This window comes from Erpetoichthys calabaricus, chromosome 4, assembly GCF_900747795.2.
Source record: "Erpetoichthys calabaricus chromosome 4, fErpCal1.3, whole genome shotgun sequence".
NCBI lineage: Eukaryota > Metazoa > Chordata > Cladistia > Polypteriformes > Polypteridae > Erpetoichthys > Erpetoichthys calabaricus.
The window spans coordinates 83,365,200-83,386,455 of NC_041397.2; the positions used below are offsets into that span (position 1 = coordinate 83,365,200).

The 21,256-nt window shown below is 35.1% G+C and overlaps 1 protein-coding gene across 1 annotated transcript in view; it reads left to right on the top strand.

Moving 5' to 3' along the window:
• obi1 (ORC ubiquitin ligase 1) overlaps positions 1-17,905 on the top strand; it is a 30,186-nt gene extending 12,281 nt beyond the window's left edge. The window contains exons 5-6 of the mRNA XM_028799579.2: positions 5,864-5,952; positions 15,778-17,905. Of these exons, the coding sequence (XP_028655412.2) occupies positions 5,864-5,952; positions 15,778-17,269 (1,581 nt within the window). The 3' untranslated portion in view covers positions 17,270-17,905. The remainder of the gene's footprint in view (positions 1-5,863; positions 5,953-15,777) is intronic.
• Positions 17,906-21,256: the final 3,351 nt, after the last annotated feature.

Below are 21,256 nucleotides of genomic sequence, written 5' to 3' on the forward strand. Positions count from 1 at the left end.
ACCAGTGGAGTGTGACATATTTCATTTTTATTTTGTAACCTTAAAATTAAGAAAAACATAATCTGAAAATTGTGTAATCTGTTACAATCTACAGGGTGCTTTTGAATATAGGATGTATAAAAGAGGAGAAAGAATACACATATGAGAGGCCTAGTTAATAAGGACTAGACTGACTCAGCCACGGAGTCCTTTGCATTAATTGGTCAGCTATCCTGCAAAGTTAAAAATCTAATTTAAAATCTTGAAGTCACCATAAGAAAAAGAAAGGTGTTAAATAGTACTGCAGTTTAGTTTACACAACATTTGACACCTGGGTTTTAATACCTTTCAGTTGATTACACAAAATTTGAAGCAAAGCAACAATAATGTCCACTGTACGCTATTAGTCTTTTTGTTATCAATAAAACTGACAGCCTTCCTTCTGTTGTGAAAGGACTGTCTTTTCTTTGACAAATTTAGTTTGCTATCAAGAACCCCTTTTATCTGAAAGATATGGTCACCGGTTAACTCTTTAATCTTTTAATTGTGTTAGAGTTGTTTTGGTAGTTGCAACTAAATCATTAAATGTATATGTAACTCCAGAACATTGTAACGTTGTAAGAGTTTATTATAAGAAACATTTTGAATCTTTAATTAATGACTGAGATTTTTCTTTTCCTGAGCAAAGTTCTATTAGAAAAATAAACAATGGAATAATGAAACAACAAATGCATAAAAGAACCATCCCTGATACATACATAGATCGATAGATAAACAAGTCCCCAGGGAGAAATTAGGCTTTTTACAGAAGCTATATATATATATATATATATATAATATATATATATATATATATATATATATATGATGTATATAATATAAGAGTGTACTGGATGTGTCCCATAACTGAGCCTGCCCTTTTAATTGCTTGTTAATTCAGTGGACTTTTCTTGAAGTAATGTTACCAGCCCAGTACACAACAACACAGAGTAGAAAACTGCATTTACCCTCAACTAGCACAACATTGTAAATAATTAACGGTTCAAATGATTGTCACATTGCATGTGTTTGTTGTTAAAGAGAGTTATTTTTGTTTAATATTGTTCACATTTTGATCCAGGGCTGCTTTATAAGGAATTTCTTTTTTGTTTTTTGAAATAAGCATATATTTACAAAACGTGATTCAGCTACTAAAGACAAGTTAGTTGACATCAGTGGTTACTTCTTTAAGCATATACCAGTCTGTTTATGTTTGTCAGTTCACTTACTGTCAGTGTTCTTTTGTGTTTGTTTGTTGTAAATAAGGAGGAAGAAGCTGTGATCAGTACAGTTTTTGGATGATTTACCTATGAATTTATTGATTTGTAGCATAAGTCAGAAAGGTAATTGATTTTTTTTGGGTAGTTTACATATTGACACATGATGTTCAGAGTTTATTTGTTTAGCATGAAATTATTTAAGTCCACATCAGTGAAGTTTGGTGTACAATGAAGCCTGTTATTTCAATAATATCTCCATTGTATTAGTATTGTTTTCCTTGGAATAAATGTACACAATTTGTAACATATTTCTGGAAAAATCGGCAAGCAAATAAAATGGTCTGATGATGTATGCAGGTAGCAGTTTTATATTAGCACAGCCATATACCACCATGCATTGCAGTAAAGATAGGATCAAGGGCTGTCATATTTACCTGTTGCACACCTACTACCTTCATTCTCATAGGGTTTGCCTAAGGATTGATTGGCGTCACTGATTGTCTAATAAAACAGTGTTTGCATCTGTAAAAGCTATGATGCAGGGATTTCTGTAGTTGTGATCAGTATGAGTATTTGCATTTAATGTATCAGATTTATTCTGGAAAAAAATTGCACTTTTGCTGGTAGTATAGTAAGAAAAAGAATGTAGTGGATAAAAGGCCTGCGTAAAAATACAGACTTTTCTGAATAGCCGTTACTTTTCATTTAACCAATTAAATAGCGATTCTTAGTCTCAAGATTGATATTGTGAATCTCTATACTGCTCTATTACTATAGGTACATTTTTGCTGATCTTTGTCTTTGGCATCTGATCCATTTGCTGTTGCTAATGCACCTATTAATGCTTTCTACAGAAATAACACTTTACTACCTCACAAAAAAGGTGTGTCCACCTCATCTAAAATCTGCTCCTTCAACATTTAAATCCAGATATGTGGATTTGCTACAGATTGAAATAGTGCATCGGTAAAGAACTGGATAAAAGCAAAACCATATGTAAGCTGTGCAACTCAGAAGTTAAATATTCTTGTAACACAGCAAATTTGGAAAATTATTTATCCTGATGGCACATAAAAACATAATAAAAACTACATCTAAACGAGTAGAGCCTAAACAATCTACACTGAAGATGGCTTTTGGCTTCAGGCTTCCATTTAATTTGCCTCATGCTCAAGAAATAACAGAATCTATAGCAGTTTTCTTTATGTATTTCTTTAGGTATGAGACCCTACAACGTTGTTGAAAGCGAGGGCTTTTCACAAATGATATGGGTTTTGTAACTACTGTATGCTATACCAACCAGAAAGCAAATGAGTTAAGTTATTGTACCTTGGCTTTATGAAGATCTTAAGCAAAGCATCACCACGTTTCTCAAGTCAGCGGAGAGTGTGCGCCTAACTTGGGTCAGCTGGACATGCATGATAGCAGATTCCTATGTGACAGTCACGTGTCACTACATAAAAAATGGCTGAGCACCTATGGCGAATGTGTTGCAGACATGAGTTCTGAATGTTAGTCACACCGAGAGCAACCTCAGTGTCTATATGCAGAGTTGCTGAGATGGCTGGCTGTTGTTCCAAAAACCTTTCTATTATTTCCAATGTGCTGTTCTATCGCATGACGGCATTACTCGCAAGGGTGTGTGTTGGCAAGTCCAATAAACGTTTCTCTTTAAGCACATGGCTAGCTGTTCTACGGTGGAAAAAGACTGCAACATGCCTCACCCAGCTGAACAAGAGGGCATTTGTTTGAATTTAAAATACAGACTGCAATTCCAAAGTGAGCAGGTCAGCAAAGCATCCAACATGAAGTAGCTCCATAAGCTGTACTGCACAGGTCATATTAGCAACATTGTCTGTCACGATGGCTGGTTCTGTCTTTTATGTTTCATTCATCCAATGCTTCTATCAACAAGCATCGGCTGTAGATCCTTGTTTTAAAAGGGTTCCTTTTTATCTGAGGAGGAACTGTGAGGACACATCTTTGAGACTGATTAACGCAACTTAAGATATGTGTAATTTGTAGAATTATAGAAAGACGCAAGTCTTCCTGTATCTTTAATTTTGACTAATTCAAGATTGTTTTAAATGTCCAATTGGGGAATAAATTTGGCTAACAGTTTAGTTTCTACATGGAAATTCATAACACATGAATGGGTTCCCGAGTAAAAATGTATTATTTAAGAAGCAATATTTGGTTATTTTTTTGATATTGTTCACAAAACATTGTATCTGTTTTATAAAATAGATGCCTTTGCATTGTATTAAAACAAGGAGACCCCTTCCCCTTCCCCAAATATATGTGGACTCTGATATGGCAATATGTGTTTGTTAAATTATGATGAAATTTGAATAAGGGCAGTGCTGTGAATTTTTTTTAAAGCAGTGATATTAATGTTTTCAATGCATGGTTAAGTAATCTATAAAAAAAGAAAGTCAGCACTGGAAATATTTCAGTACACGCAAATTCAATCAAGATACAACTGGTACTAAATCGAATCGAAACTGAGTTGAATTGGGACACCAGCGCTAATACCTGGCCCTAGTGGATGACCTATTTCCCCCTCAGTCTTAAATACACTTGACCGCAAATACTCCATTTATGTGATTTGTATGTGTTGCTTTGATTGTAGGCCTTCTGTCTTTTTACAACTTAATTGGAGCATTCTGTATATAGTGTAAGGTCCACAACAGTTGGAACAAGTGACTGTTTTGAATTCTACCAGATTGAAGTTCAAATTTGGCATGTGTACAGAGTGCAGTGAAATTTTCACTTGCATAATTTAGCTGTAAGCACTATCTGGATTACAGAGAAAGAGAGAGGTGATAAAGATCCCACAAAGCAACTAAGCAATACAATAGAAGCTGTGATTCCAACACATACTCCAAAAAAGCATTTCTAACTCTGAATTTTGATTTTTATCTCATGAAGAAGTGTTACTCAAGACAAAAGTAAAAGGCTTAGATGGCATTGCTTTAGAAAAAAGGCAGACAAATGGATATACTGCCAGTCACCCAGAACAGTACTAATATTCATAGAAATTTAAAAATGATTTGTTGTTTTACTGATACTGCCAAAATTGCCACTATTAAGGAAGACAAATCATCTGTCTTGCCCAGGATCCCAATGGATTTCTTTAGCAGTGTAATGTTACTAATAATAAAGTAAAACAGATTATTATAAAATTATAGGTTATAGAGTAGCAGGTAAAACGCTGTATTTTTGTGTGTATTTTTGCATTATTTTCAGTACCAGTAGCGGCGCACTGCATGATAACATGCAGTGAATACACTTGACTTGAGCATTCATAGTTTGCATACTCTTTCTCTGTACATTTATCATTTGTTTGCTCAGAGGTTGATGCGCTTGCTGCTTCCTGAGCATCTCTTATTTTCTCCTCCCTAGCGGCTTGCTTCTTCTCCTTCTTTCGTCAGCATCTTTTTGGGTTAAAACTGATTAAGTCATTGTTTGTGTTGCAATTACTTAGTATGCTTTCCTTAATTTTTCACTTAAGCTGGCACTTAAGTCTTTAATCTGCCTCAAGAATGATTTAAGATATGAAGAGGTAGGGGAAGTGACGACAAAGGTGGTAGGGAATGAGAAAGGCGCCCATACACATGCACCGCCACAAAAAGAGGAATAACCTTGGAGGTCAATTATCACCGCGGCAGAGGATAGTAGACGTCACGTAGTATATGTGTACCAAATTTCAGGTCAATAGTTCAAATGGTTTGCGAGCTACAGGTGATTTAAAATCCTGGACAGACAAACCGACAGCCATGGTATAATATTATATAAGAAGATTATTACAACTTAAAACAATCTTATTGAAGTATTTTTATTAAGCAAAATATTAGCATTCAAATGGTTATAAAAACAGTTTGTTTGATCTCCAACACATGGTTAAGAAACAGCCTGTGCAAATAACTTGATTGAACTAATTGGAGTCTTGATGCAACACTTTAAGGGAAAAGAGTAACAAGATACAGATGAATAATTTATAGTTCTTTTTAAGAAATGACTTTAATTGTTGAGATGCAAGTTGATCCATGTCCAGTGCTGGAAATGATGCATGCAAGTCAAATGATATACATATGCACATGTATTTATGTTTGTGTGTGTGTGTATGTATATGCTATATATTATATGTGACATATGCGGGTTATTTTAGTGATACAAACTCCACTCCATTTATTATTCTTACCTGGAAACTCTAAGTAGGTCTTATATACTGTAAGTTATGTGGGCATAACTATGTGAACCATGCAGTTAAAACTGGTGTCCTTTCTGAGTTGGTTCTAGCCCTGTACTCGGTGTTCCTGGGATAGGCCTCAAATCCCCATGAACCTTCTTCTATTTGCTGGAGTTGGAATGATAGAAAGAATAAGTTTGCACAGTGCATGAATGACTTAGACAGCATCTTCAAATTGTACATAGATATTAAAACTTCTACGCAATGAAGACATTCACTTTTTTTGTGTAATAGTTGATGCTTTAAGCAGTTTTTCAGTCTGTACTTTTTCTCAAATTTTTTAAAAATTTTCTAATATAAAGTATTTTGTGTTTATGTTTATATACATGTGAAAGTTGAATTGCAGCAGTCAGTGCAGACATTTTTTCTTTAGGCTAATAAGAATCTGAGAGCACAGAACATTGATCTGGTAAGAGAGAATCTACGCTTGAAAGCAGAAGTTGAGAACAGATCTCCACAAAAGTATGTGTTTTTTTTTTTTTTAAATATATTTTTCATATTTAAAAAATAGTTCTATTTCTTTTTAATGAAAAATGATTTTTTTTAATGCATTAAATATTGTGAAAACCAACTTATCTTCTTTGTTTTAGATGAAATATAAACTTTATGATTCGGTTTAATTTTATCTTATTATTTGATAACCTCCTCTTTCTAGGAAGGGACCATGTTTTCAGTCCATGATGATGTGCGCTAAATACTTATCAAGTAATTCCAATCAGATTTAACAATTACATCATATCCTAGGGGTGTTCTGTGATATGCCTTTAACTCTGTGGGCATCACAGATGTACATGGCATTGTTTTGCATGGTATGGTCTAGTCAAATTACAGAGTACACTCCTATTGAACATCTAAATCACATCTAATTTAGACTCACCAATTAATCTACCCTTCATGTCTTGAATGTGACATTAAAATAGAGTGACCAGAGAAAGCCTGTATGGATGTAGGGGATGTTCAAGTTCTACAAAGATGGTGACAGTGATGGAATTTGAACCAACTGTCCTAGAAGTATGAATAAGTAGTGTTAACCACTGTGCCTTTGCACTGCACAATATTTTAATTTGTAGTTTGTTTTTTTATTCAACTGCATGTTTGCATATTCTGCATGTCATGTAGATCAGCTTTATAAACTATAGAAAATGGTAAAATTGATTAGATACTTCCCTCCTTTCTTGTAAAAGCGCTTCTGTATTTTGAAACAGGTCATAGATAGGCATTTAAGACCTCAGTAGTGGAGTCAACTGCTTGGAGCTTTGACTGAAAGATCAAAAGACCGTTTATGCCATTTGTCATGTCTACTACAAAGTCCATTTGGTAGACACCAGTACTAAGGAAGATGCCTTCAGTATTACATTAACAGGAAGGTCTCCAGATTTTTCCAAGAGGTCCTGGGCAGGCATCTGCTGCAGTGACTAAAGCAAAGCTCTATAGAGTGTCTGTGTGGATAAGCTGGTGTGGCCATGGAGACTGACTTTTCAGTCCCTGTACAACTTTCTGGCAAACCATTTGACAACTTAGGAAAGGTAGGTGGGATGTCATCCAGTCTTAATTTGGGAAGATGTATATTGCATTCAAAATCATCAGAATGAGACAAAGCCAAAAGCAGTGTTTGGGATTGCGTCTGCCTCTTGTGCCAAAGGTTGCTAATCAAAAGCACCGTATTGGCAGTGTCATAGTGGTGGAAGAAATCAGCCTAGAAATACTGAAAGGACTTGGTGTTGTGGTGGTGTTTTGGCTAAGAAAGGATATGCTAGGGTACTAAACAGAAACTCTGTCTCGTAGTTCAACTTCAGATTCAGGAGAAGCAGTGCAGCTTCAGTACTGGTTTTGGACAGTGAACCAATTCTTTGCCATATAAAATATGGCCATATACAGAAAGAACGACATTGCAAATATATTAACCCAAAACTGGCATGGTCTCACTTAACTTTCACTTTATGAATATTCATACTTTTGAGACTGGTGGTTGGGAGTTGGAGTCCTTCTCAAACTCCTTAATATACACCTACTGTATCTGGTTGTACATTACAGATTTAAAGTATTGAACCAATGTAGAAGGTAATTTATGGTAGAAATACTTTCTTTGCAGCTCAAGTGTGTGTCTTTTAATGAGAAGCCGAAGACAACACTGAATTGGGGAGAGCGTCTATAGACATGCTTAATAAAAAGATTTTTCCCTCTTCAGGAAATGCGATCCTTCAGATCTGTTCTCTGCATGGGTCTAGGGTGATTTTTTTTTTTTTTTTTTAAACTCATAGTGGCAGAGGTACAGACATCCTTTACTTGGGTGAAAGTTTTATGGTAGTTTTGAGACCAAAAAACCCGTAATGGTACTTTTTCTTTCACTTGCCCTCCGTCACTTTTCTAAGGGAAAAGGATTTAGTTTTGGTATTTATTTTTTATCTTTCTTTCAGCAGTGTACCTTCACAGTCTTTATCGTGTGTAAAGTTACAAGTGTGTTTTGAACATTTGAAATTTCTTTGATTACCGCTCTTATTTTGCGAGTGGTAATTCAGTTAGTAGTTTTGCCCGTGTTTTGGTGCCTTATAAGTTTCTTTTTTGAGATTTGTTCCTTCTGTGTAGCAGTTAGATGTGTGTTATCCATTATTTGATAATGAAGCATATAGTGACGCCGGACCAGTTTCTCCAAAGATGTATAAAATCAAGCCTTTCTTTGACCACTGCAATCTTAAATTTTCTGGAAGTTACATTCCAAAAAGGAGATCTTTCAATCAATGAAAGTTTACTGCTATGGAAAGGCCATCTAGGGTGGAAGGCATACCTGTACGTTCTGAAAAAAGATCACATTTTGGGTTGGAATCCTTTATAAGCTTTTTGTGGCAAAAAATGGATATGTGTGGAATATGATGATGTACATGGGGAAAAGATACAGAACTTGTAAACGATGTAGGAGGGGTTGATGTGCGTAATTTTACAAAACTGTTGCGGATTGTGCTAACACTTGCGGAGAAGCTACTGAATCAAGGTTATCTGATAGGACTAATCAATTACTACAGCAGTCCCGAGCTGTATGAATTTTTGAATTCAGTGGAAATTGATGCAGTAGGAGCAGTAAGATAAAACAGAAAGGACCTTCCAAAATCTGTGATGACAAAAAAATTGGAATCGGGAGAAGTTGCAGCTGCATTCAGAAATAAGTTGATGGCTTTGAATTGGAAGGCTAAGAGAGATGTTTGCATGCTGAGGAGACCTCTCATAAGAGGTGTGTAGTGTGTTTGTCACACAAGCAGAGGAGGAAAACAATATACAACTACAAAGACTGCAATGTTGCACTCTGTGCTGCTCTGTACTTCTGCGCGTACCACACGCAACTGGAGTACTTAATGAAAAATAGAAAATTTGTACATAGTATAAATAAATCTACATAAAAAACTAGCATGAAATTAGCTTATTGTTGCTAACAAAAATTGTTTAAATAAATTTGTTTGTAGTTTAATTTTTTTTTTCTTCCAACAATTTAATTTGCTTGTCAATTAGATAATATTCTAGCAAAATTCAACCATTTCTATCGACGGATTAAAAAAAAAAAAAAAAACCACCAGGGGAGTGACTACTGAAAAAAGGGCCCCCATTAAAGGGGTTAATTATGTATTCCAGCACTGCTTAACCTACAGTGCATTTAAATCATAGTAGTCATTAGCAGTTCTGACCTTTTAAAGGCCCCTTTGTTGATTAGTTGTATGCATTCCTTAGATCAGTTAAGTCTCAAATACTGAACACCTACAACAGATTTTTTATTTTTATGTAAATTTGGAAGTTATCAAAAGGAACATGCCCAACTAGCCTAGTCTTTTATCAGTATCTACAATTTTATATATTAGCATGGAGGAAATTCTAAACTCCTGTCAATCAGTTTTACTGTTTTCCCCACCTAGATGATGTTAAGCAATGTTAGAAAAAGGACCTCTCAATTAGTATCTCAGACACTAATTGTAACTCTGTCATTCATAACATGTACTCCTTGTCAATTTGTCCAAAAGTCAGTGTAATTCAGCCTTAAGTTGTATGTTGCACATATCTTTCAGTATTAAAGTTATCCAAAATACATCAGGGATTGGACCCTAAATTTGCTAAAAAGCAAACTGCTTTTTAGTTCCTGAAAACAGACCTTTTGGAAAAACTCTTTCCAGGGTGAAGATGTTTTGAAACTCTGTCTTCCCTGTTTACGAGTAGACGGGGAAAACAAAATTTTTGGCTTGTAACATCCGAGTGTGTGTCTTATTTGATTGACATCAGTGTGTGCACCATTATCGGTTTTGTTTACATGATGCAATTTTGTGTAGTTGCAGTAGTAACTAAAGTAGTGCTGGTGTTAACCTTGTTAACAGAAGTTTTTACATGTTTACATTTAAACATACAATTACTTTATCACTATATTGAGTAACAAAGGCATCAGATTATGCTATGGAAGTCACTGCTGCATTGAACACTACGAAAACACAGACCCAGCCACCAGTGTCACAGGTTTTGGACGAGACCCGGTTGGAGTTCTAGTTGGTGGGACAACTTTGACAATGAAGTGATTGTTCTTGAAGAGTGGTGAGAAAAAATTTGTTTTTGTCAAGAACATTGCTCTTGTCCTTGAGTGAGCTGCTTTGCCTGCACATCGAAGGAAAGACAACTGTAATGAGATCGCCTGTCAGTGTTGTCAAAAAAGTTGCCTGCACACTCTATTTAGCTGACATGGGGAGATTACGCAAAATAGTAAGGAAAGTGTGTGAAGCAGTTACAGTACTCTTGGGTCCTGTGTATATACAATTACCTGTCACTGAGTCTAAAATAGAGGAATTTGTAACAGGGTTTCCCCGGGTCTCATGTAAAAATAAAGCAGCTCTTCACAAGATCCATGGATGATTTGCCACCTGTGATTACAAGTATTCATTTATTGATGTCGTAGTGAAATGGCTGGGTAGTATTCATGACACCCATATTTTAGCAAATTTCATGCTGTACAAACATTTGGGGAAAAAAATAAAGCAATGTACATTAATGTGAATGACATTCCCTTTGTTATCTATGTCTCTTTCATGCTTTTGACAGCAAATGTTTGTGCTTTAATGTGGATGGAGAATTTTTTTAAAAAGGAGGAAAACTCCCATTTTATAAAATACCCGGGTATGTGTGGATGAGGTCTAAGATCGTTTTGGGAGGAAATTCATGCATTGTTAAATGTAACATCTGTATGGAAAAAGAATATAGTTTAACAATAAATCTGTTGTAATTTTTATTTATATACTACTACATTGATCTCTCAATTTCAATTCAATTGAATGTTAAAGAAGGAGAAAAATTTCTAGGAATGGTACAGAGCAACTCCAAAATTTGTTGAAAATGCCATGGTCTGATTGCTAGTTACAATTTTATGCATTTTCACTTCATGTTGTACCAATTGTGTTTTACATTTAAGCTCATATAGTTAATAGTTCTTAACTTTACCATCTCCAGCTGACCTTCTCTCACTAGACACCAAAAAGCCATTTTACCATATAAATTGATCTTTTTCTAATATGTTTTGATAGGTTTCAGGGTGGAACTTTATTAACATGGTCAAAAACCTTTATGCACCCTCCTCAACAGTTGTATTTACTAATTTTGGCTTCTTCTGGCCCTTTAGAATTTGCCTGTCCTTTATCCCCTCATCTTTTTAATCTTTCTTTTGATGTTCCTGAATATACAGTACTTGATTTGTAAACCACTTTTTGTATACAGTCATATGAAAAAGTTTGGGAACCCCTCTCAGCCTGCATAATTATTTACTTTCAACAAAAAAGATAACAGTGGTATGTCTTTCATTTCCTAGGAACATCTGAGTACTGGGGTGTTTTCCGAACAAAGATTTTTAGTGAAACAGTATTTAGTTGTATGAAATTAAATCAAATGTGAAAAACTGGCTGTGCAAAAATGTGGATCCCCTTGTAATTTTACTGATTTGAATGCATGTAACTGCTCAATACTGATTACTTGCAACACCAAATTGGTTGGATTAGCTTGTTAAGCCTTGAACTTCATAGACAGGTGTGTCCAATCATAAGAAAAGGTATTTAAGGTGGTCAATTGCAAGTTGTGCTTCCCTTTGACTCTCCTCTGAAGAGTGACAGCATGGAATCCTCAAAGCAACTCTCAAAAGATCTGAAAACAAAGATTGTTCAGTATCATGGTTTAGGGGAAGGCTACAAAAAGTTATCTCAGAGGTTTAAACTGTCAGTTTCAACTGTAAGGAATGTAATCAGGAAATGGAAGGCCACAGGCACAGTTGCTGTTAAACCCATGTCTGGCAGGCCAAGAAAAATACAGGAGCGACATATGAGCAGGATTGTGAGAATGGTAACAGATAACCCACAGATCACCTGCAAAGACGTGCAAGAACATCTTGCTGCAGATGGTGTATCTGTACATCGTTCTACAATTCAGCACAATTTGCACAAAGAATATCTGTATGGCAGGGTGATGAGAAAGAAGCCCTTTCTGTACTCACGCCATAAACAGAATCGCTTGTTGTATGCAAATGCTCATTTAGACAAACCAGATTCATTTTGGAAAAAAGAGCTTTGGACTGATGAGACAAAATTTAGTTATTTGGTCATAACAAAAAGCGCTTTGTATGGCAGAAGACGAACACTGCATACCAAGAAAAACACCTGCTACCTACTGTCAAATTTGGTGGAAGTTCCATCATGCTGAGTGGCTAGTTCAGGGACGGGGGCCCTTGTTAAAGTCGAGGGTCAGACGAATTCAACCCAATATCAACAAATTCTTCAGGATAATGTTCAAGCATCAGTCACAAAGTTGAAGTTATGCAGGGGCTGGATATTCCATCAAGACAATGACCCAAAACACAGTTCGAAATCTACAAAGGCATTCATGCAGAGGGAGAAATACAATTTTCTGGAATGGCCGCCACAGTCCCCTGACTTGAACATCATCGAAAATCTATGTGATGTTTTGAAGCAGGCTGTCCATGCTCGGCAGCCATCAAATTTAACTGAACTGGAGAGCTTTTGTATGGAAGAATGGTCAAGAATACCTCCATCCAGAATCCAGACACTCATTAAAGGCTATAGGAGGCATCTAGAGGCGGTTATATTTGCAAAAGGAGCCTCAACTAAGTATTGATGTAATATCTCTGTTGGGGTGCCCACATTTATGCTCCAGTCTATTTTTGTTATGATGCATATTGCATATTTTCTGTTAATCCAATAAACATAATGTCACTGCTGAAAAACTACTGTTTCCATAAGGCATGTCATATATTAAAAGGAAGTTGCTACTTTGAAAGCTCAGCCAATGATAAACAAAAATCCAAAGAATTAAGAGGGGTTCCCTAACTTTTTCTTATGACTGTAAATGTTACTTATATTCATTTTTTTCCAGAAAAGAATAGCATAATGTAGAAGAGTAGAAGCTTTTTCCATGATAGATTTGGAAGGATATTTAAGTTGAAAGTGTAAGGACATAGTTACTACTACACAACCATGGTCCAGTACAAGGTCTGCATTACTGTTGCAGCTATTTGTTGGTCAGTGTCGCAATCACCACTCCCCTTACTTGTGAACAAGACACCAAAGTACTTCAACTCTTTCACTTAGGGAAGGTACTTGCAGTTATCTGGAGAGACCATGCTAATCCTTTCTAGGACAAGACCATTTAAATTTAGGTGTGCTAAGTCTCAACCCAGTTGAATAGTTGGATGTGAGCTCTTCCAATGCCCTCCAAAGATCACAGTCTAATGAACCAAGAGCCTAATGTCCTCTAAAAACAGCAGAAATGTTCAACCCTTGGGTTCCTAGACTGGATACTTTCTAGTACGTGGCTGTGCCTTGGTATGCTGGCCATGGAAAATCATGGACATGAGAAGACATAAGGCACATCCTTGGTGGAGTCTAGCACCATCATTCAATGAATTGACATAATGCAAACACAACTCTTGATCTGTAAGTATAGGAACTAAATTGCACACAGCAGCAGTACCAGAACACTTTACTCTTTCCCAAAATACTACAGGGTCCATGGTTGCTCATAAGATTTTTAAAACTCCACATAGAATTTATAGATGGGATTAGCAATTTCTGGAATATCCGTGGAATTATCATGAGCTGGACTACTATTCCACAGTTATGATGGAATGTGTATTGTGCCTTCTGGGTCTGAGTTTCTACTATCATGGAGTGTCCATTCCTGTACCCCAGTGTAGGCTTTATCAGGGAAACTGTAGAGAGTGATTTGTTGGTAATTGTAACACTTATCCTGGTCTTCATTTGTTAAATAAGAAACCACCATACCAGTCTGCCACTCTCTAGAGATTGCTTCTCTTTCCACAGATAATCGATAGGTGTGTTAGCCAGAAAGTGTTTTCAACATTTCACATCATACCTTATCCACTTGTGCAGCATTGCAACTACCAAGCTTTTTAACAATCCCAAAGAACTTGTCCAAAGAGTTGGACTCAAGCCCAATGCTTGTGTATGGAAATGTCTCCTTCAATGTATATCTACCAAGGTTAGAAGTTCTTGAAAGTGTTCCTTCCACCTAAATGATATCCTTATGTTTAGCTCATCCTTTCAAACACACTTGCCGAGAACAACTTGAACGACATCCTTCCCACCCTTCCTGAGACCTGGATCTCTTTGAGGCTGTCTAAAAATCATTTTCTAAGGCCTTGGCAAACTCTATATAGAATTGTGGTAGCTGCTGCTTTTTGGTCAGGGAAAACTTAAGCCAACATTGGAAGAAAGGCCTCTTTAATTTGAGCCTTACCACTGACACACTAGGGTTGCTGCCATGATAGGTTCAAAAATAGCCTTCTCATCTTACCTCTTGTGTTGTTATGAACAATCCATAACTAGATAAGAAATCCAATTACAATTCACTACTCTGGTTCACTGCATTTATTCCTTTTTGAAATATATGGACTCATTCTTAACAAACTGTGTCAAAATTATTAATATCATTGTGCATTTATTTCAACCCCCATTGTGTTTTTCCCCCTTATACTTCTGGTGTGTTCCTGTGGGTTTTTTTTTTTTTTTAAATGGTAATCTTGACAAAATTCATATTGCATTAAGTTATATTAGCTTGCAAAGCAGTGTTCTATAAGAAATACTGTCTTGCCTTGTAATAAAAAAAATGTCATAATTTCAAACACTTCCTGCACTGGCAATAAAGGTTTTTGTAAGTATTCTTCCACTAACAAGGGAACCATATAATTCACTTTATATTTATCATCAAATGTTGTTCTCTTAACCTTGAATTAACTTTCCTAGTTACAGAAAATTAGGAAATACATAATATCATCACTAAAACAAAAACATACCTAACATCTTAATTGAAGTAGTTACGAGGAAGGAAAATTTGCTTCTAATTTTTAAGATGTACAATTATACTGTAGTTAGCTGAATTCTGTTAACAAGGAAAGCAAACCTGATATGACATATTCATTCTGTTCTGTGCATGTATCTTTTTTCCCCTGAATGGTCTAAGTAAGTAATTTGGTGGTAGTTAACTTCCACTCTTTTGTCTTCTGTTAAGCACATAATATTAGAGACCTCTTCAGAAGCATCTTTGTTACATTACACATTACCTTGACCCTGATTATTTTCATCTGCATTAGAGGTATTTTTCTTCTTTAAGAAAGAATTGTTTTTGTTCTGTATTGGCACATCAGACACTATGTTACTTTTGTATTTTTAAATTTTAAAAAGGGTTTTGACTTTTTCCGTTTAAAAAAAGTTGATTGTTGTAACAGATTTTCCAGCTCAAAAGCAATGACACAAACCTATTGTAAATATTTTTCCTTTACTTAAATTATTCATGCTTTATGGCCTCAAGTATACACTACAAATTTCTAGCTAGGAATTTTACTTTAAGGTCAGCCTTTTAATATCATATAATTAGTGTTTTTTTATATACATATATATTATATACACTGTGTATAATATAAAATTGTTTTCTCACAACATCATTGATATTGTAACAAAATTAGATACATTTAAATAAATTGTTGAAGCCCGTGGCAACCTGTGTAAAGCAGCATGAAGAGACTATGCGCTGAATTTTACATTACTCTAACTACATGAACTAATATTCTGTATTAAAATATATGTATTTTTTGGACATGCATGTACATTTCATGAATGTGTGCAAAATCTATTAAGTGGTGATTATTTTTAAAGTTATGTGCAGCATTAACATTTTCAAGCAATGTATCATTTTGAAAATAGTTGTATGTGTGTTTACAATTCTATAATACATAATTTACTTCTTTAGATTTGGCAGGTTTACTGTTGCTGCATTAGAAGCAAAAATTGACCAGTACGAAAGAGATGCCAACCGCCTAAGGAAAGCCCTTGAAAGAAGTGACAAATACATAGAGGAGCTGGAGAATCAGATCTCTCTGACTGGGAAGAAAGTAAATGATACAGACAGCTCTGCAGAGGTGAATAGTCGAAATGATTGTAAAGCAAAAAAAGCAGAAGACAGTGCTGAGTGCTTTTTATCTTGGAGTAGCCAAAATGAAGGAGAGCAAAGTAGAATTTTAACAATGAGGAAGAGTCTTAGTGAAATGGAGCAACCTTCAGTTAGCAGTCTTGACAGACCAAGCATATTCAGCAGTGATTTGGATCTAGACAATGAGTTATTGGAGCCCGAAGGACTGCTTTTAACCACCACAACTAAAGGTGGTAATATTGAAATGGAGCACAGCAATAAATGCATCAGAGGAGAAAGTACGCCTGGGAAAAAACATAATAGTACAAATTTTGAACACCTTGTGAATCTCACTCCTTCTTTGTCTTTTAGCTGTCTTCGTTTAAGCAGCCCAAGTGAAGAAATTAGACGAAAGCCATTGTCCTACCTACGAAAGCTCAATTTTGACAGTTCTGGTTGTGGTCAAATAACTGAAGAAAGAAAGCAAGCAGTGGATAAATGTAATCTGGACAGCTATGCTTCCAGAGAACAGACGGAAGACAGCGGTTTAGATAAGCAAGTCTTCTGGAACTCTTATGATGTTGGTATCAGAACTGCAAATTCTGATCAGTCGGCATTACCAGAGCAATTGACAGGTACAGAATATAAAAATATTCACAGCTCTAATACCACTTTTCAACTCACTTTGGAGTCTGAAGTGATTCGCTTAAGGACCTCAAGTGAGGCTTCCATGGATGCTGCCTATCTTGATAAAATCTCTGAACTGGACACCATGATATCTGAGTCTGAAAACAGCAGGAGCTCTCATTACTCTTTAATGTCAACACGGTCATTCAGTGTCGATTCCACTTTGATACCAGATGCGGCAGGTTGCAGTGAACTTGTGAATGAAGTTGATACAAGACTTGAGACAGAGGTGAGAGCAAAGCAGCATGCTGCTCTGTGTTCTCAAGGTAGCGGTGAAGAGGGTAAACCTGCCACAGCTTCTGACAGCAATTCCAGCACTTCAAATTTAAAGACAGAGTTTTGTTTGTTTGAAAGTCAGGAGTCACAGATTGGCAGTCTTCAAGTAAAACAAGACTCGGATGAACTTTCTTTTGACTTATTATTCACAGACTCTCAGGAATTTCCTGAAAAACTAAAACCAGGATCTTTGGATTCCTCCAGTCCATCTGAAAGTAACTTTGATGAAGCAGAGCCTTCTAAGATCCGTCGCACCTCTGTAAAAAAGCAAAGAGAAAGATCAAAAACAAGCATTGTGCAGACTATCAAAAGAAAAACTGGAGGTGGTTTGGACATAGAAAGTCCTTCCAAAACCACTAAATTACTTTAAATAATTTTAGAATAAAATATGAATGTAATGTTTTTTTGTATTGGTATACCATGTATAATTCTTTTTTTTATCAGGTAAAAAGATTGCATCTTGTCTGTAATTTAATAGTAGCATTTTGATTATGCTTGAATGTTCATTCTTGTTCTTTCAAACATTTTAAAAGGCTCCTTCAGTTTACACTCACAAAATATTTAAACAACATTATTAGAGTAGGAAGTAATGTTTTAAATTTGATGTATAAATAATACAAATGAAACAATGTTGTTTATTATTTCTGATTTCATAAACCATGTTAGTTTACTTTTTTTATATATATTTCAGTATTGCTGTCTCAACTTTCATGGGGTGCATGGAGTGTAAATTTTCTTTTCTGTTAAAGTAACAAGAATGAAACAATATTGTGTCTAAAACATAACATACAACGTGCATATTGTGCACCATATGTTTTTTAAATAAAGTGTTTTAGTAGTGTTCCTTGTTCTTATTAACCCACATTGTGTCCTCTGTATTCACATTGATCTGCATTTTTCAACTGCATTTCTATAAACATTTGTACATAATCGGTGTACAATATGTCTCTGTAAAGATTACTCCAGCAAGGTGCAAAGGAAATCAATTTGAGCAGGAGTGATTTAAAAGCATGCCCAGAAGTATACCATTAAAGCCATAATTTATGGGTAAGTCATATTTTACCTTGATTTTGCTAAAAATGTTTTAATTTCAGTCACCAAATGGAGTCTTTTTTGTCTTTCAGAACAAAAGCTTGAGACAAAAAGTATTAAATGTTACAAAGATTTGTGAGACTATTTGTCTTACCAGATTTCTATTTTATATATCATCTATTCTTTTTTAATTGTATCCATTTCCTTTTTACAATAGAACTTCAGTTTGTTTTTGTTTTTTTTATGGATGCTACACATGGTTTTCACTTTTACAGTAAATTCCTTAGAATAAAATATTTGAATTGGGATATCCATAAGATATCTATATTTACCTTCATGTGTTATGAAAGATGTATCTAAAGAATGCATACATATTTACATATTTGTTACACCACTGATCATTTGGTATCTGGCTGATGGCTTTTATGGGTTCCAGTGCCACATGAATGTGATGTAACAAGTTTGTCATTTCTGTAGCTAACGGGCCTCCTTCTTGTGACTTTTTTAAAAGCAAGAGTGAAGAACTGATAAAATAGTCTATCCATTCATTTCCTAGTCTTTCAATTTGAGGGTCAAGAAGAGTCACTACCCATCCTCGTAGCCATTGCAAGACAGAAGCTAATCTGAACAGGGTACCCACACTAATTCAGGCCAGAGTGTTTAACACTAGAATTACCAGAGCCTACGGAAAAAACTCGTAGATCTGTCCCACCTTAAATTGCTTCACACCTCTTGATCAGCGTCTCTTGTCCTGTAAATGTGTCAATATGCAGCAAGCAGCCTGCTATCACATCCCCCACCGCCGCACAGTTTTCTCAGCTCAAGTCTGTTTACCTGCGTGTCAGTTGCTTAGAGAGAAGTCAAGCAAAATGACACCTTTTACAAATATTATATCGTTATTTTGAACACATGCATTTCATGTGTGTTTCGTGTCTACAACAATCTATGTACAGTAAACACATCATTAAAACAAACGTTTTTCATTTTTTAGTAATAATTGACAAAATGTAGACATGAAGTGTATAATGTGTTATGCCTGAATTACAAATATCAAATAAACACTTTCACAAAAGGTACAAATATAACAGAACAAGTGCACTTCTATTCAAGAATATACATATATATATATATATATATATATATATATATATATATATATATATATATATATATATATAATATAATATAAGAATATAATATAAGAATATAATAATAATGTCTGTTTTTACCTGCATTTTTATTACTCTTTAATATTGTTTTTTGTATCCGTATGCTGCTGCTGGAGTATGTGAATTTCCCCTTGGGATTAATAAAGTGTCTGTCGGTCGGTTGGTCGAAAAAGAACCCGTGATAGAAGCAGGCCAGGGCCTGTTTGTTCAGAAAGTGTAATAGGACAGGTAGCAAAAGTTGTTTGTAACAAATGAAGAGTTGTAATAACTAATAATTTACTATTATAGATTACAATCAATACTGCAATTGAAGTTAACAAATTAACTGACAATATAAAATATCTCAGAGCAATTTTTTTTCTCTCTATCTCTCTCCTCTAATTCAACAGATATTCACAGATCAGATAGGTCTTCAATTTCTAGAGAGTCAGCAGTTCAGATACAGTTGGAGTTTTGAAAAAAGTCTAAATCCGTTGTCATATAACACACCATTTCATAGTTCATAGTACAAGCAAGTGAGGCAGTGTCACATGAAAATACAAATGTTATTCTTGCCTTTGTAGTACTGTGTCACATGGAAAAATGCAGTATGAGACGATGTTACTTTTGAAGTGTGAGTATTGATTCCAGTTACGTAAATTCCAAAATAAAAAAACAAAAGTTTATATTTCAGACTCCAGTTTCTTGACTAAATACACTTGTGCTGCTCCATTCAATCAAGTTTTTCTAAATAATAGCATTGTTTTTACACATACTGTATATATACTGTTTATATAAAACAATGCATTTTTTGCAGCTACAGAAATAAAGTACCATATATTTCTTTCACACTACCTGGCGTATGAAACTCCTGCCATAATTGCAATGTCACCAATCATTATGTAACAGACTGTAACACAGTTTTGGTTCAAACATGGTAGTAGAAGAAGTATTGTCATTTGTACAGAATACAATGAAATTCTTAGTTGCAGGTCCAACCAACTTTCAACATGGTACTGCTGTCCTGCGCCGTGATAAACCGGTATGTTCAATATTTACAATCTGTTTTGATTTTGGATCCTAGCTGACGTAGGAATAAAATCAAAAACTTACATTTGTCATACTATTTTTTTTTTCAGTTTTTGTTTTATCTAAATGTGTTCGTTTTCCATATTTTTACTAGTTTTTTTTTCTGTCTCTGTCTCTCTGTGTGTGTGTGTGTGTGTGTGTGTGTGTGTGTGTGTGTGTGTGTGTGTGCATGCGTGTGTGAGTGTGAAGTCATGTCTAAGAACACTGATTTACTTTGCAAATTAACTTGCTTCTGTTGCTGAGTAATTCTAGCAGTTTATTTTCTCTTGTTTATAAGTTTATTTTTTAAAGGGTAAGATTGTTCACTGTCTTTGATATTGTCTAAAATTAAGGAACTATGGTTCTGAGTTCTTAAATATGGTGTAGTTTTATGAACAGACTGCCATTAATGTGTGTGTGTGTGTGTCAATTCTCAGCTAATAAACCCAGAGGCACTTCATTAATCTGCTTTCTCATGCATACAAACATACTTAGAAAATGGGAAGGGTTTATTATATTTATTATAAAGATCCTCAAAAGTGTTAATACAAATGTCCAAAGCATTTAGTTCAAAAAGAGACGTGTTATTGGGTAAATGTTGAAAATAATTGGCTTGTGGCAGTCTGCATATCCAAGCACTGAATATATGTTTAAATTTCATTCAACCTACATTGAAAGAAGCATAGTTCATCAAGTGCTGTTGCTTTTGTTGTGTGTATGTGTGCATGCATTTTAATTTAAGGAAAATCTGATAAATTCTTGCAATCTGGCTAATTTGCACCATTGTAGTGAAATTATGTTAATAGCTTCACATTTGGTCAACAAGAAAGTTTATTGATGTCAATTTCATCAAAGGTCTCCATAAAATATAAAATACAGGTGGAGTTTTAAAAACAGTCAAAATCGATTGTCTCCTAACACACCATTTGGTTCATCACCCTGTAACATCAAGATTACAAATGGACATTTGTGAATCGGCAATGTTGATCTTTGTTACGTTTAGAGTAGTGTGACATATAAGAAAGTGCAACATAAGTCAAAATGTCCTTTGGGGTCCGTACAATGATTGAAATTCAGCAGGTTTATAAAAATATACAGTGTATGTATAT